Below are 16,761 nucleotides of genomic sequence, written 5' to 3'. Positions count from 1 at the left end.
ATTAATTATTTTCGGTAGGAATATGCAAAATGTCCTTTATTTCAGTTCAAAGTTCCTACTCCAGATGGAAACAAATATAAATTTCTCTCAATCATCCATTCTATTTTCTGATTCTTTTCCTAATTATATCGATTACCTTTTTCCTTAACAGGTTGCAGGCACTGAACCTATTTTTTCTTAGAAATCATGTTTTAGCTAATTCAATTCCTTTCATGTGTAATATCAATTTTTTTTTTTCAAAAATAATCAGTCTTTTTGTTCTGCTAAATTTTCTCACAGGATGTTGTTTAGTAATAAATGATCATCTTGTGGTGTTTGAAGTCTACACAATGGTCGGTTGCATTGATCTAAAGATTATATGAGAGAGTTTAGGTGAGAAATACTATTTGTTTTTCATTTTTCTATTCCTCATGGTTTCATTGATTATATTTTTGCGCTCCACCTATTCTTCAATGAGTTTGTGGGATCTCTTTCTTTTCAGTTAGTTCCCAAGAAAATGGACACTTTTGTGTTATAAAGCAATCAAATGGACAACACATAGGCTATCACTCTGCCACCCGTTCACATGTTACCATCTCCTGCACTTAATGTATATTTCATTTCCATTGGTACTAAGTGGGTGTGACTTACCTTATTGACTCATACGCTGCGCTTTTTCCATAATTTTACAATACATTCCCTTTATGTAATTTTGTCTTTGACTTAGAATATCACGAACTTCACAGTATAGGTTCATTGCGCAATAGTGATTTCTACCAACTTCCATTTATGTAACCTTTCCCACTGATGGTGGCATGGCTGATAATTCTTTCTGAAATTCAATGGGGAATGGCTGCAATGTGAGAAAATGCAGGTATTTTTCCTTGGCATGTTTACTTTATCAAATGTTCTGTTCATATAGACGACTGAGTGTTCCTATATCCTAAGCAGTCAATTACTTGCAAAGGCAGTGTTCAATTTAGGATTAATAGACCTTATGATTATATGATCATTGATAATTTGATATCCAAATCCTCAAATATATGATCATTGATTAAGGAAGTAGGGGTCCCCAATATATTTTTTTAATCTTTCATTTGCTTCTCATTGGATATTTTACATTTTCTAGGAAATACCAGGCTCTTTTTCCTATCCATTTCTTTTTTCTAAAATTAGTACTTCCCAAAATTGAAGTGTTTTATATTCCTTTTAGTCCATGGTTCACTGGCTGAAGCTTTAGCAAAGGGAATACATGTAGTCCATCAAAAGAAGATGTGATCTTTATGCCCCCATTTATTTACTTTGATTTACTACGTCTGGGATATGAGAAATCTTGGACCACTGAGAGCCACTCCCCTCGCTACAATTTTCTCTAAGAAGAGGACAATATGTAATCTCGAGCTTCCTTAATTTGGAGAGGCGTCGCATGGCTGTAGCTGTAGGTAGATACTTCAAATTCATACAAAACTGTAATTTCAGGGTTTGAAGAGACGAAAGGTTGCCCAACCACTCCGGCAAAGCTTCCACTCCATCGAATTGCGATATACAGAGTTTAGGGCACTGAGGCGTTGAAGTTGATCTGGCAGAGACTTTATTCTACCTCCATGATCGCCAAATATAGTTGAGGATTCAAGGGATGAGAGCTCTTGGATTGAATTCAGATAAGGGAAAGAATCCAACTCCTCCGAGAAACCACCAATTCTTAATTCCCTTAATTGGGTGAGGCCTCCTAATATTGTCTCTGGAAAGTAACTCAACCTTCTACAATCTGTTATTTCTAAAGTAATAAGAGAATGCAATTCTCCTAAATATTCGGGAACAGATGTTAGGCGGTGGCAAAACCATATTACCAGTGATTCCAGAGAAATGAAGGATTTCAGTCCACTTGGAAGACAAATTAATTTATGACACTCTCTAATTGTAATGCTTTTAAGAGAGGGGAAGGAGTGTACTTGTAGTTCTTCAATAAGTAACTCAATTCTTCACAATTTACGATTTCCAATGTGACAAGCGATGAACAATCACTTAATGGAATTTTTGCCAACAAGGGACAATGCCCAATGGTCAATTCTTCAAGGCATGAAAATACAGATGTTTCGCCTCCTTCATCTACTGCTGGTGCCTTCCATTCAACTAAACTCTTCATAAACCTGAAGTCAACTTTTTTAATGCTGGAAACGATTTCCCTCCGTTGCTTTTGCTTCCACTGTCAATGCCATAGAATTCATTCCCTATATATCTAATCTCATCCATTTCAAATATTACAAGCGTTTTAAGACGAGGAAGATGTCCAAGCCTTGGGAGTTCATTACACCACTTACAGCACCGCAAATTAAGTTCCACCAAATTATGGAATACTGTGAAAGAATCACCTTCACTCGGAATCTTCATCATATACAGCCACGGCGGGAACTTTTCACCCAAATAATTCTCTACCTTTATTCTCTCTATGTTTGAGTGAGGCTCAAGACCTTCCAGCACTTCCTCATCATTGTCGTTGCCTTCAATTCTACAACTCCATCTAAAATTAAGGGCTTTCAATTTCGTTTCCCACGTAGATTTGATTTCTTAGCTTCTTCTTTGTTTCTTACCTTCTCAAGATACATTATCTTCAACTCCCCGCTTAGTTGGTTTAAGCATTCTAGTTCTTCAATGCTACCTCCCCTATGTGTACTGTCACGGAGTAAGAAGCTTGCTCACCTCAAACTTACTTCAAACCGTGCGGCCTTAGTCTTCCCCCAAGACTAAGTCAGCCTTCCCACACTCAAAGTTTATAAAGATAAGGGTGACAAAGGGAAAAATGGTGAGAGAGTGAGTGAAACTCAAGGAACAAGTTTGGCAAAGGGAAAGTAACTTTACTACTCAATAAAAATAGCTTTACAAGCCTAAGGCTCACAAGAGAGCAATAAAGTGGGCTAAATACACTAAAACACACTTGGAAGCTTTGGTATGGCTTGAGAGCATGTGGAGACTCTTGGTTGCCCAAATGAAGGCCAAAAACCCCTATTTATAGCCTTCATGCCGAGTTGGAACTCCCTTTGGCGGCCAAAATTCGAAAATTGGCGGGTTGGCAAAATTCTGGCGGGGAACCTCGTTTTGGCGGTAGCGGGTGAACATCGTTTGGGCGTGGCGGCCAGCGCCAGCGCTCAGCGCCTCGCTCCGCGCGCCGAACCTCGTTCGTCTGCGCCGCGCTCTCGGCTTCCAGCTTCGAAGCGGCTGAACCTCGTTTGCCGCGCCTTGTCTGCCGCGCCCAGCGCTCCCACGCGGCCCGCACGCCCGACGGGCCCGTTGTGCGCCAGACTTGGCCCGTGAACCTCGTTTTGGGCCTCCCATCGCCCGGCTTGCCCAGCAAGCGCCCAGCACGCCTCCAGCACCTCTGAACCTCATTTTGGCGTGCAGTAGGCAGACTTAACCTCATTTTGGCCTGCTCCTCCCGGCAACTCTCCTGCTTGCCCGGTTGGCCTGTTTGACCCGAAAATTGACTCCCGCAAACATTGCCTCCCAGCAATGCACCTTCCCTTCGCCCCACAAGGAATTACACCTACTGAACCTCCCTCTGTAGGCAACCTCGCGGAAAAAAATTGGACTTCTCCGGGAGACCAAATTTGTGGGGTGACATTCTCCCCCACTCAATCCGCACGACGCCCTCGTCGTTTGGACTTCCTCCCATGCCTCCCGGCATGCACCGCAGTGTTGCTTCGGGCTTGCTCTAACTGTGCTCCTGCAGTACCTCCCTCGTCCCTGTGGCTAAGTGCACCAGCTCTTCCCTCGGCTTTGCACTTCCGCCTGCTCTTCCTCGAGCGATGACGCCTCGGACCCTCCTGCCTCGGCGAAGACTCCTCCTTTGGACTTCTGGCTACTGCATTTCCCCTTGCACAGTCCACCTTCTCCCTTGGTGGATGCCCCTTCTGCAACTTCGGAGTGTGTCCCCTCTTACACTCCTTCGGATCCTTCTTCGGAGTACCACCTCCTTTCCCATGCTGCTTCTCTCCCTGAGCAGCTGACGAAGGATCATGCATCTCAACATGCATGGTTGCAAGGGTGTTGGACGCCTTCCCTCGCAACAACGGCACCACACATGTACCACCTCCCTCCGTGATACACATGCTATTGGCGAATAACATCGGGATCGCCTTAGCTCGGTCCACGAACTCGACCCCAAGTATGCATGGAGAATCATCCATAGAGACAACAAAGAAGTCTAAGGTACCATGCCAGTCTCCAATGCGTACCTTAGTGTCTCGGGCTACACCGTGTATCAGGTTGGGTGTGGAGTTGACTGCCTTCAACCATCCCATCTCCTTCTCATACGGGATGCCCAACCTCTTAGCTTCCTCTACCGTCAGGAAGTTGTGGGATGCCCCGGTGTCCAACAATGCCCGCAGCTTTTGTCCTCCCACCTCGATCTGGACAAAAGGTCGCCCCTTCTCCACATTCACGGTCCCTTTCTCCTGGACCTTCAGGGCACTCAACTGCAAGGATCCCATGGTCGCCTCCCTGGGTTGGAAAGGTCTCTCCTCCCTTTCCTCGACCAATGCCGAGAGCTTACTCTTCTTCGGACACTCTCGAGCTCTATGGGGTCCATCACAAAGAAAGCACGAAAGAGGAGGGCGTTGCATACCTCGGTCTTCCCTCTGACTCCTAGGATGCACCTCCTTCGGCTGGTGGGATTTGGAGCTTCCATCCTTGCCTTGGCTGTAGCCTCCCTCGCTCCTCTGGAACTCCACGAGGGATTCAGCAATGGAGATGGCGGTAGCTAGATCTCGTGCTCCACGCCTCTCAATCTCCATTCGGGCCCAAGTCTGCAGGCCATCGGTAAAGGCAAAGAGAGCTTCCGCATCTGGGTAGTCCGGGATCTCCAACAAAGTCTCCATAAATTCCTTCACATACTCCCGAATACTTCCCCTATGTGACAGACGCCTCAATCTGGCCCTTGCTTCGTGCGCGGCATTCTCCGGGTAAAACTGCCTCTTGAGCTCCCTCTTGAACTCATCCCATGAGGCAATGGTGCAAAGCCCTTTCTCCATGTCGCCGTGCCTCCGTCTCCACCAAACCATCGCAGTATCTACCAAATACAAGGGCGCATGGTCCACCTTCTTGGCATCATCCGTTATGCCAATCGCCCTGAAATACTGCTCCAAGCTCCACAAGAAGTTGTCAATCTCCTTCGCATTCCTAGCGCCACTATACACACTTGGCTTCGGAACCTCCACTCGCGAAGGGATGACAAGACTAGCCCCGGAAGTAGTGGCAACTCCCCCACGTGCCACGGCCATAGCAACAAGAGACACTTGCTGCTCTACTTCCTTCAACTTCCCCATGGCCCATTCCAACTGTTCCTTTAGGGACCTATTCTCATCCCTTAAGGCAGCAATTTCCCCCATTTGAGAAAGGCGTAGGGACTCACCTTCACTAGCCAGCTTGTCGAATGCAGCGTTCAAGGCACCCTGCATGTCCCCTCGAAGCTCTTCCATCCTCTCATCGAGCTCCATCAAGCGGGTGTCCATCTCCTCGAACCTTTCCTCTCCATCCACGAGGTGCAATTCGACCTTGGCGAGACGTTTCTCCAAGTCCCCCAAGTCCTCCCTTGCTCGGCTAGGATCCCTTGACTTACCACGGCCTTTTCTCCTGCCGCCTTCATGCTCCACAACCGTAGGAGCAACACCCACACCAAGGGTGATCTCACTCTGGTCCGCCATTGTCACCTTCAAGAGCAACCGAAGCTCTGATATGAACCTGGCTCTGATACCAACTGTCACGGAGTAAGAAGCTTGCTCACCTCAAACTTACTTCAAACCGTGCGGCCTTAGTCTTCCCCCAAGACTAAGTCAGCCTTCCCACACTCAAAGTTTATAAAGATAAGGGTGACAAAGGGAAAAATGGTGAGAGAGTGAGTGAAACACAAGGAACAAGATTGGCAAAGGGAAAGTAACTTTACTACTCAATAAAAATAGCTTTACAAGCCTAAGGCTCACAAGAGAGCAATAAAGTGGGCTAAATACACAAATACACACTTGGAAGCTTTGGTATGGCTTGAGAGCATGTGGAGACTCTTGGTTGCCCAAATGAAGGCCAAAAACCCCTATTTATAGCCTTCATGCCGAGTTGGAACTCCTTTGGCGGCCAAAATTCGAAAATTGGCGGGTTGGCAAAATTCTGGCGGGGAACCTCGTTTTGGCGGGCTGCCAAGACGGTGAACCTCGTTTGGGGCGGGTGGCGGCCAGCGCTTAGCGCTCATGCGCCGCTCGCTCCGCGCGCCGAACCTCGTTTTCGTCGCGCCGCTCTCCAGCGCTTCGGAAGCTTCGGGCTGAACCTCGTTTGCCGCGCCTTGTCTGCCAGCGCTGCTCCCACGCGCCCGCGCCGCCAGGCCCGTTGTGCGCCGGACTTGGCCCGTGAACCTCGCTTTGGGCCTCCCATCGCCCGGCTTGCCCAAAGAAGCGCCGGATGCCTCCGGCACCTCTGAACCTCATTTTGGCGTGCAGATGGCGGACTTAACCTCATTTTGGCCTCGCTCCTCCGGCAACTCTCACCGCTTGCCGGTTGGCTGTTGCCCCGAAAATTGACTCCCGCAAACATTGCCTCCCAGCAATGCACCTTCCCTTCGCCCCACAAGGAATTACACCTACTGAACCTCCCTCTGTAGGCAACCTCGCGGAAAAAAAATTGGACTTCTCCGGGAGACCAAATTTGTGGGGTGACAGTACCCACAGCAAACAAGGATAATCTTTCAAGACTCGTTAACCGCCCCACCTTAGATGGCATCTGCTTATCACGAGTAAATTCAATATGCCTCAAGCTGATCAGACTGCAAATTTTATTTCTAGGAAGCTCTTGAAGTGACTAGCACCAAAGGAATCTCAATGTTTGTAAATTGTAGAGCTTGGTGATGGATTCAGGCAACACTTTGATTCCAGTGTCTGATACGTCAAGATATCTCAAATGTTTCAACTTGCCAATAGAAGATGGCACCTTCTCAATATTAGCACCTTTCAATTTTAGAGTGCGCAAGCATTTCAACTTCCAAGACCCATCAAAGACAACACCATTCATGTATAAACTACGCAGCTTCTTAGAACCACCTTTTGGAAATGCCACTGAAGTTGTTGCATTTTGACAATCCACATATAAACGACGAGCGGAAGATATATCATCAGTAGTTGAACAATTTTTCAAAGTCAATGTTTCGTACTTTGAAAGAGATAATGCAAGATCATGTACAAGATCATGCATTTTGCACTTTCCAATATTCCCGTATTCATCCCTCACCACATCTTGGAAAAAATAATTTTGAAGTAAGGCATTAAAATACTTGGTGCCCTCATCTTCACTAGATGGCACAACAAAACCTTCAGCCATCCAAAGCCAAATTAATTCTTCCTTTTCAAACTCAAAATCTTTTGGAAACATCGTACAGGATGCAAAACATTGCTTCAACTTTGAAGGCAAGTGATCACAACTTAATTTTAATATAGACTCGATGTTTTCCTTCTTATATGATGCATTCAAAACATTATTATTTTGAATTAACAACCATGCTTCCTCATCCCTTCTAAAACCCATTGTCCCACCTAAAACTTTTGCAGCTAATGGTACTCCTCCACATTTTTTCGCAATCTCCTTTCCAATGCCCTCTAAGTTTGAGGGGATTGATGTTGCTTCACTTCCAAATGCCCTTTCCTTCATAATGGACCAACATTCATCATCAGACAACAAATTTACTGTATGCCTATGATTAGTAGAAGTCTCTACTATTGATGCCACTTCCTCGCTACGAGTCGTGAGAACAATAGCATTTCCATTGTTTTTGCTAATTCTTACCAAACGAGTCTTAAAATCATCCCACCTATTTGATACCTCATTCCTCTCTTTCCACACGTCATCAAGAACAAGTGGAAACTTTCTCCCCTCCAACTGCTTTTCAAGCTCTCCAAGCATTGCATCTCTGTTGGTCATTCCACCCGCATTTACATTGAGAGTTTGCAACATTTCCCCCAAAATTCTTTGTTCATGAAAGTTATCAGAAACGCAGACCCGTATTTTGACATCAAAAAGCTTTCTTTCTATAACTTGTTCACACAGTAATTTAGCCAGCGCTGTCTTTCCGAAGCCGCCCAAGTCCACTATGGGAACAATGGTAAGAAATCGGTCACAGAAACTCAGCAAGTTCACAATTCTAGAGACATCGCCTTCTCCCCCCACCACCCCGCCCCAACTGGATTGTCAAGGATCGAGTCTGTCATTCGATCCAAGTTGATTTGAGACATTATTCTATCTCTAGATGGGACTTGAAGTCGAAAAACCGTAGCTTCATTCTTAATCTTAGTCAATGATTCATTTATACTCCTAACTTTGTGGGCCATTTTGACAAGAAATGCTACGTTCTTCACAAAACGAGTGCATTTGGAGAATGAAAAAAGGTTGCTTACCTCCCTTCTTGGTTGGTCTTGGATCTCAACCTTACATCGAAGATTCTCGTACGCCAACTCATCAAAGAGATCCTCAGCCTCATAAGCCAAATCTTTGAGCTTCTCCAGCCAAAGCCTCACAGGCTTTCTTTTGGTTTGTTGCTCCTCTGCATCTTGAAGCACAGCACGAATCATATTGAGCGATTCCTGAAGCTCTTTCAAGTCCTTTTTGACATTCCAAGCAAGGTCGATTTCATCGGAAATGAGTGAAGGCACCCTGGACAGAGTTTCATCCACCACGAAACTGAGGATCATGTCAGCCATTGTTTCTTTATCGCAAAGATCAGAGAGTAGTGAGTTGAAGCAAACTTTGAACAGCAAAAGAAGACGACAATAGTGTTAAGGATGATTTAATCCGCTTTCGTCCCAAACTTAGAAGGAAAATGTTGGTGGACCCAAAGAAGAATTTTCCTTTTTCATTTTTCCTTCTCTACTTGTCTTTCTTCTCAAACAAGAGAAAGAATGGAATTTTGTAAAAAATTTTCTTCCTCTATATTCTTTGCTCCCATTTTACAAACTTCTCAAAAAGGCCTTAATGTTATCATACACTTGCAGATATAATGGAATTGAAAGTTTATACAAGAACAAAGTAAGGGATCTGCTTTTCTTTATCAGCTTATGGCTATTGTCGCATATGGAGTCATAAGCAAGAGGTTGATTACTCTCTTATAGTTTAATCTTAACAACATCTAAGCAAAGTGAAAGCTTATTTATGTTTTTCCATTGGAAAAGGGAAGGCGTATGATATTCCGATGTTTACCCACATATGAAGATAGCAGACTAATGATTTTGGACAACTGAACAAGCTTCTTTGATTCCAATGGCTATTCCCCCACCTTGAAGAAAAGTTGCATGAAAATTATATAAGAATGCATCAACCAGGGAAAAGTATCAAACTTGGATGTGCTAATGGCATCTTCAGAAACGATGATATAATAAAAGAAACTGAGATTCCATTACTCTGTCAATCCACAGGTCCCCTGAATTCTTTAAAGCCCATCACATGTGCTCAAAATTGTGTTTTTTGTGGGGATGTAAATGTGGTGGGCATGATCTTTTCTGGAAGGAATATTTTCAAAATTGATAATTAACGTTCTGATAATGTTTTCTTAATTTAATGTTGCTGCAAAATTCAAAATTACAACATTAAAATATCATTTTAAATATAATTGGATTGAATCATCTCATTTGCCCAACCTTATCATCATAAAGAGATGCTAATTAAGATATAAATACCATCAGTCCATCGCAGTAACTGCAGACTTCATATCTTTCTGCTGATTACAATTCAGCCTATTTACTCCATTTCATTTTAGTCTTTAAAACTAACACAATCAATGTCTATTTCATCTAGTTTCATTTCATTTTAATTAATTAATTTTTTTTAATCTCAGTTTTATTAGTTGAACGAACATAATCATGGACTGGGTGGAAAATGGAAAAAATGATTCACTAGCCAACGTTCCACATCAGGATATTCAAACATGTAGCAAACAGAGAGGAGAGAGAATTCATTTCAATCTGCTCAATATGATATATGCTAACTTTTCTAGTGGTGAAGCTTTAAATGTATGTATTTCAAGATTTAGCCCATGGAGAAGTAGGAACTAGCAATTCATATAATTTGGGTTTAGGAACAGCTGAAGCCCTACAGAGTATAGTTGGTTTACTTGGTAGAAGAAACGTTTCCTGCTTCCAAGATTCCAAATGTCATCACTTTGATGGGTTCGCTGATGCTTGATGGGTCATCAAATTGATGGGTTCGTTTTGTTTCTTCTGTTAAATGTTATTGTCTGCTGGAAGATAGATGTCCATGGTGGTTTGGGCCAGTTTGAGCAACCCATGAATCCGAAGGAAGGGCTCAGGGCCCCGGGGTCACTAAAAATGGCGGGAAGACTAGATTTGACGAGAAAAATTATCCCTACTTTGTACCCATTAGCGCGCGTAGCCGTGATCACAGTACTGAAGCAGTCACCAAGAAAGATAACAGAGAGAATCACAATAAGATCAAAGAAATGGTCGGACCACCGTACGATTGCCTGGCGAACCCTCTCGGAGTTGTCCGATTGACGTTCGAAAAGGCGATAGGGTCTGGTTGGCACCCTTCCTCCTTCGATGGCAAAGATTGGGGTGCCGTCGACCTCTTCGGCCAATTTCTCTTCGACCAATCACACCTCTCTCAGGTACGTAAATGCATAAAAATCCTAGCTTTTGTATTTGATTATTTGATCTAGACGTTTATGTCAAATGTAATGCAAGGTTGCTAAAAAATTTGACACAGTTCCAAAAGGTGGTATTCATTTTTCTCTTGATGTGCATGCTTCCATTCCTTTGTTCATAATCCTTTACTGACCTTTACTAGAGCTTGACTATTATATCAATAATGTGAATACTGTGCATGATTTATTCTACAGGTTTAATCTACTGCAGAGAATCTTCTGTTGTTTACTTTTTAAAAGTGATGTTTAATGTAGGTTCATCAGCGCCTGTCTTGCAAGTAATGAAGTTGTCTCCCAACTAGAACATGTTTGTTACAGACGGAGATGCCAGCTGATGTCCAATTGCTAATATTGTCCGAGGGGAAATCAAACACCTTGCCAGCTGATATAATTATGCCCTTCCAGCCTTCTTCAGTTGATTCCTCAGAATTTGTGCCTAAAGAAGCCCTAGAGGCACAAATTCTGAGTTGATGAACTTCAGTTGATTCAATTTCAGTTCAATTTATTCATGGTTCGAGTCATATACGAGTTTGATCCAGTTCGATCCAATTTCAGTCTGGTTTAAACCGGTCTCGTTCTGATTTGGCCCATAGCCGGGTTTAGCTGATAGCATAAAATTCACGGGGTTACTTTGTAAATAAAAAAAGTTTCATTTTCCATTTGAAAAATCTCCGAGAATTTAGAAAGAAAGTGCATTGACCTTCGATTGTCATCTTCAATCAAATCCAGAAATCGAGATTGAGATCTTATTGTTAAGCAGAATGAGGAGGTCTCGTCTGGATTCGATCCTCTCCACGTTCGTCTCCGTTCACCCTCACGAAGTCTCATCTGTGCTTCACTCTTCCTCTTGTTTCTTCTTCGTAATACCACTTCAATTTTATTTTTCTTCAATTTTTTGAGTTTTTAATTTCAAATCTATGTAAATTCATTTTTTTCTTCTTGCTTTTGCAGATTTTGAGCGCGTATTTTGTGGTGTTGCCGTTGCGGGACGAGGGCGCGATCTCGTTAGGGTTATCGAATCTACCTGGTTTGTTTGTTGGATCCTTGGCTCTCACGCTGATCGCTGCTCCTTTGTCCACTCTTATTTTCTCCTTGCCTAATTTCTCTAAAGCAAAGGTACTTGCTTTGCATTTTATGGCTGTTAAATCCCTAAAATTGTTGTTGTATATGCTGAAATTGGACTTTGGAATAATCAATTTTAGCTGAAATGAACAGTTTTCAGTAATTTGATTCTCTCTTTTCTCAGTGAAAATGAATTAGTTGCTTACTTTTTAGTATTTTTTAACGTCCTTATGCATATCGTCCTGTAATAGGTGCTTCTTGAAATTCCAGGCTTTGCTTTTGATACACAGATTTTTTAGTGTATCACTTGTTGTGTTCTTCTTTCTGTGGCGTTCCTCATCAAGTGGAATTTCCCCATTCAAAACCAAGGTAGTATGAGACATTCCATCCCGCCTCCATCCTTTCTTCTTCTTCTTCATTTTGTTTTTAAATCTATCATTCTTTAATGATATTATTTTTTCTGTAATATAAATTCAATGCCTAGGGTACAGTTTCCATATCCACTGAATTAAAGGAGGATCTAAAAGTTGATGTCAATGAAGCTGGTTCACCTGCATATTCTGGCAGTTGGGATGACCACGGATGGTTTTACATTTCTGTGAGAATTGCATTGTTCCTCTGGGTATGATTATTGATTAGTTGTTATTTCTCTGCCGGCATGCCTCCAAGTGTCTTCAAGTTTAGATAACAATGGAATTTCTTTTCCCCCCCTCTTTTGAAGGTTGCTCTGCTTAATCTTATTACCATCTCTTCAACTTGGGCTAGAGTAATTGATGTGATGGACAGTGAGGTTAGTATGAATGCAACATCACATTTTCAAGAGGAATCGTGGTTTTTAATCTGCATTTGACATTGTTTATTGTATTCAGTCAGGTTCAAGATTGTTTGGATTCATTGGGGCTGGTGCTACACTTGGCCAGCTTTTTGGGTCATTATTTGTCACAAGAATGGCTTGGTTGGGACCATGTATGTATGCTTTTTTCAACTGTTTAAAAGATTAGGTTTGAAACTTCCAAATTTCCATTTAGTTTTTTGTTGCTTTAAACCATGGGCTGGTTCATTGCAGTTCTGCTTTTGTTTGCTGCTTTGTTGATGGAACTTGCTGCACAGTCATCAAAAGGGATCAAGAAGGACATATCCCAACTTCCTGAAGAATTATCTCCCATAAGGTTTAGCTATATTTCTGTATTTCTTATTTTCTTTGCTTCATGTAGTTTTGTTTTGTATGCTCTTATTGTTATATCATGTTTTTAAGTTGGGGTTGTTGAGCTGGTTGGCACAGGTGGAGTTTTTATAACTTATGAGCAATAATATATTATATGATTTGCCATGGAAATCAGTACTAACATTTGAGACTAATTAAGTACAAAAACAATGCCAAAACTTAGTGTCTTCCGATATGCAGATGAGACTACACATGTAATACTAAAAACACTGCAAAAATATTAAATTTATGCATGCAACTAACGTACCATGGCCAAAAGCCTGAAGGTCCTAAAGTTGGATGGAGTAAGATGGAAATTGAAGGAGTATTAGGTGCATAGCATAGGACTGTTTTACATAGATACCACATTATGTGTTCAATGATTAATACTCTTACTAATGTAATGTATAAGTTTAGATTTAACAGTTAGGAAATTTGATCTTAGTGGCTTTGCAATTGCATGTTGGACTAATACTCTGAAACTCTATAATGTAGTGGATAGCCATTCATTGCTTGTGGTGACTATTTGTCATTGTCTATTTGTCCATGCTCCATATATAATCCATATCCTAGATGCATTTAAAACCTCTCTTTTCAAAAAGACGAGTGACAGGTCTATTTTGAATCTTATTTCTGTTCTTGTAGTTTGTATTTAGTACATTTTCTTTTCAATTTTCTCCTGGAGAATACATTTGAACATCGCCAGACATCCATGAGCTCTTGATCTAGTTTATTTGGTGTATATGATAAATGTGCAGGTCATTGTTGTTTTGCCCTTTAGATTAACTGCTTTAGCTGGCTCAGCATATTCGTCTAGGAATGGAATTCTAAATTTATTGTTATGAAGAAGCAATGAAATTTTAAATTTATTGTTTGAGTCCTTATCGTTATGAGTAAATTGTTTGCTTCTGGTTTACAGAAAGGCTGATCCTGATCAGCATAGTGAGGATGATAAACAGACATCAGCATTTTTCAAAGTTCTTTCTCCCAAGTCACCTACATCTAGAGTGAAGCCTCAGTTTTTGGCCATCTTAGATGGATTTTGGCTTATTTTATCTTCAACTTATTTATTGTATGTGTCCTTATTCCTGTGGCTGAGTGCAGTTGTCTCCTCATTCTTCTACTTCCAGGTAAAATGAACTTTTTTTTTTGTTTGTCAATATGTATTTTGCAATTATAGATTTCCCTCAATCCAGATTGTGTGGCTTGACTGAGTAGCGAAGAAATATGATTTGCACAAGATTAGGGAAATACAATGATTATGCTTGGCAATCTTTTCTCAATCATTTTTTAACCAGGAATTTGGTAAAAAAGAAAGGAAATAAGAAAACTGAAAGCATTTTTTAATCCCCTTGTTTTAAGGTTCATATTGCAGCTTTGTTTATTATGCATGAGGTGATTGAGATTACAGGGGAGATGATATGCTTGTGAACCCCATGCCAACTATGCAGATGTGACCTGTAATCCACAGAAATTAAATGCCTATATGCTGAGATTCCACTAGAATTAGATTCATATTAGTTGTGGCATTTCATTTACAAGTTTCTGATATGGGTAGCATACAATGTATTTCTTATTGCTGATTTCCCTTTCTGTCTGCAAGAACAGAAGGTGACTGTAATCGCTATGACTGTTACTAGTTCTCTTGGCAGAAGAAGATTGTTTGCCCAGATAAATAGCTTCATTGCAGTTTTTATCCTTGCTGGACAACTTACATTAACGGTATACTAATATTTAAATAAATTCCTTTAACATGGTGATCATTTGTGGTTGCTGCCCTATGATTTCTGATTACTCTACTTCCCTGTAACAGTTAAATCTTGCATGTTGAGAACACCCAAAGGGGCTTTTTTCCTTAATCCTTGTTTTATAACTTTTCCTTTTACACAATGGGGGTTAAAGTGTGGTTCATTTTTAGAAGGGGCTAAATTTATGGAAGAATGAAGATACCTTTATGCAATTAGAGTTAAAATTCATACTAGTTAATGCACTATTGAATCTTTATCCAGTTGTTCACAGCATTTCATTTCATTAGGAGACACACTTCATAATTTCACTTTATTTTACTTACCAAGTCAAATGCAGGGGCGCATCCTTACTATAGCTGGGGTTACTACAGCTATATGCTCTGCTCCAGTTGTTGCCTTTTTAAATTTGGTTGCTGTTGCTGTTTGGCCGACTTGGATAGCATTTGCCATCTGTGAGACTTTAAGAAAGGTTGTCACAAAGCCCGTTTTCTTAATTCTTTTATTGTCTGTTTATTGGACCATGCATGTATGATGTGTATAGCTGATCGTTTCCACTTCCATGGTTGTTAGGGGCGAAGTGAGTTGGTCAAGGAAGTTAAAGGTTATTCTGAGATCTCACCATTTGTTATTTTGCATTACTTGCAGGTCGTTACTTATGTAGTGACCAGGCCAGGAAGAGAACTCCTATTTACTGTTGTTTCGGAGGAAGAGAAATACAAAGCAAAGGTTTGTCAACTTCTGCATCTGTCTTGACTCTTGAGAATTGGATCATGAAGAGTGGTATTATGTTAATAATCAAAATACTGTTATTTTACATGTTCATCCCTGAGCCATTTCACTGCATCCTTTTATCTAATATGTTTGAGAAATTATTTGAGACGTTAATCATCATAGAAATCCCATATAACTCCTTTAGGCGTCTAAGAATTGTGCTGATATTCTCTAATTAAATAGCAAATCCGTCACTTCACTAAACAATATTCCTAATTCATGAGGCATCTTAGAGCATCAAAACATCATGGCGTTTGCCATTATATGGTGCTGTAGGTGTGCATAGATGTAATTGTCCAACGGCTGGGAGATGCTACAGCAGCAGGAATGTATAAACTACTATTCAGCATTCTTCATGAGAAAGCCTCAACTGTCTCCTTGTATGCCTTGCCTGTACGTATAAGCACTATTTTTATGTATTTCTGATTAGTGGATCATTAATCCAATGGGCGGCTTCTTGGTTTATGAAGCTTTATTTTCATTTAGGTGTTATTTCTGCCATATAACTCTTTGGATGGTCTTATTTTATTTTATTTTATTTTTCTCATTTATGCATATCATACTTATGACTTTATTTCAACCAAGAATTATGAAATTTCCATTTCTCTTTTCGATCCAGGTCTGTTTAATGTGGATAGTTACAGCATTCCATTTAGGACAGCGCCAAGCACAACTTGCCAAGCTCCAGAATGTCTGAACTTCCTGAATTTTTCTTTGAACAGCAGTCGTGTAAAGTTTTTCTTGGGCAGACGCAAAGATCAATCAATCAGTTTTCTTTAAAAGTACAGTTATCATTACGCAAGCATTTAATTAATGACATTGATAGGAAGAGCATCGTTTCCGCATCAAATGTTTTATTCTGCGTTTTCCATTGACTTGATCAAGAACCACTTTCATTACCAAGACACTTTCGTTGCTGTTTAGACTACTCTCGGATTTCATTGAGCTGGAATGAGGTTGTTCTGTGATAAGTACTTCCCTTGCAGCCACTGGCATAGTTTTGGCATGCACTGAAGTTTAAGCTCCCATTGAGATGTCAGTTGCAATGATTCAGAAATCTAAGATAGAAAAGTTTATATTCTTTTAGTTCAGGAAACGCTCCAGCCCCACGATAAGATCTGAAATCAATAAAAACTGGTTTGTTCTCTTTTGCCGGTTAACAACTTGTAAGCTTGAAAACACATTCTCAGTGGACAGTAAACTAGGAAACTGCGGACATGAACTATTGTATTGGATTTAGATCATACAAATGAATTGCATCTAGACTAGCATTTACTGATACCTTATGTACTACAATTTAGTAACAAAAAGGC

General features: G+C 41.2%; 2 protein-coding genes across 5 annotated transcripts; one reads left to right on the top strand and one right to left on the bottom strand.

Moving 5' to 3' along the window:
* Positions 1–6,819: 6,819 nt before the first annotated feature.
* On the bottom strand, positions 6,820–7,965 carry LOC131173100 (putative disease resistance protein RGA3). The gene has a single exon (XM_058134759.1). It carries the CDS (start codon positions 7,963–7,965, stop codon positions 6,820–6,822), a length of 1,146 nt encoding a protein of 381 aa, XP_057990742.1.
* A 2,458-nt stretch (positions 7,966–10,423) lies between these two features.
* LOC110645830 (uncharacterized) lies at positions 10,424–16,729 on the top strand. Of its 4 annotated transcripts, XM_058133880.1 has the most exons (14): positions 10,429–10,627; positions 10,859–11,523; positions 11,615–11,779; positions 11,996–12,094; positions 12,210–12,347; positions 12,447–12,515; positions 12,595–12,691; positions 12,792–12,894; positions 13,849–14,059; positions 14,538–14,651; positions 15,015–15,146; positions 15,323–15,403; positions 15,725–15,841; positions 16,068–16,729. In XM_058133880.1, exons 2-14 carry the CDS (start codon positions 11,425–11,427, stop codon positions 16,143–16,145), a joined length of 1,503 nt encoding a protein of 500 aa, XP_057989863.1. In that variant the 5' UTR covers positions 10,429–10,627; positions 10,859–11,424; the 3' UTR covers positions 16,146–16,729. The 4 variants fall into 4 exon arrangements, with proteins under 4 accessions (XP_021654783.1, XP_057989864.1, XP_057989863.1 ...); XM_021799091.2 differs by lacking the exon at positions 15,725–15,841 and having other exon boundaries at positions 10,424–10,627; XM_058133881.1 differs by lacking the exon at positions 14,538–14,651 and having other exon boundaries at positions 10,426–10,627.
* Positions 16,730–16,761: the final 32 nt, after the last annotated feature.

The sequence above is a fragment of the Hevea brasiliensis genome, chromosome 14, assembly GCF_030052815.1.
Source record: "Hevea brasiliensis isolate MT/VB/25A 57/8 chromosome 14, ASM3005281v1, whole genome shotgun sequence".
NCBI classification, from domain to species: Eukaryota; Viridiplantae; Streptophyta; class Magnoliopsida; order Malpighiales; family Euphorbiaceae; genus Hevea; species Hevea brasiliensis.
The sequence above is the reverse complement of the archived record's forward strand: the minus strand, read 5'-3'. Positions and strand labels throughout refer to the sequence as shown.

Excerpts from the sequence above, each read along its gene's own strand:
- LOC131173100 (XM_058134759.1), bottom strand. The coding sequence starts at position 7,965 with ATGTTGCAAACTCTCAATGTAAATGCGGGTGGAATGACCAACAGAGAT.
- LOC110645830 (XM_058133880.1), top strand. The coding sequence starts at position 11,425 with ATGAGGAGGTCTCGTCTGGATTCGATCCTCTCCACGTTCGTCTCCGTT. Across the intron at positions 14,652-15,014 it reads CTGGACAACTTACATTAACG|GGGCGCATCCTTACTATAGC; the intron begins GTATACTAATAT and ends AGTCAAATGCAG. Across the intron at positions 15,147-15,322 it reads TCTGTGAGACTTTAAGAAAG|GTCGTTACTTATGTAGTGAC; the intron begins GTTGTCACAAAG and ends CATTACTTGCAG.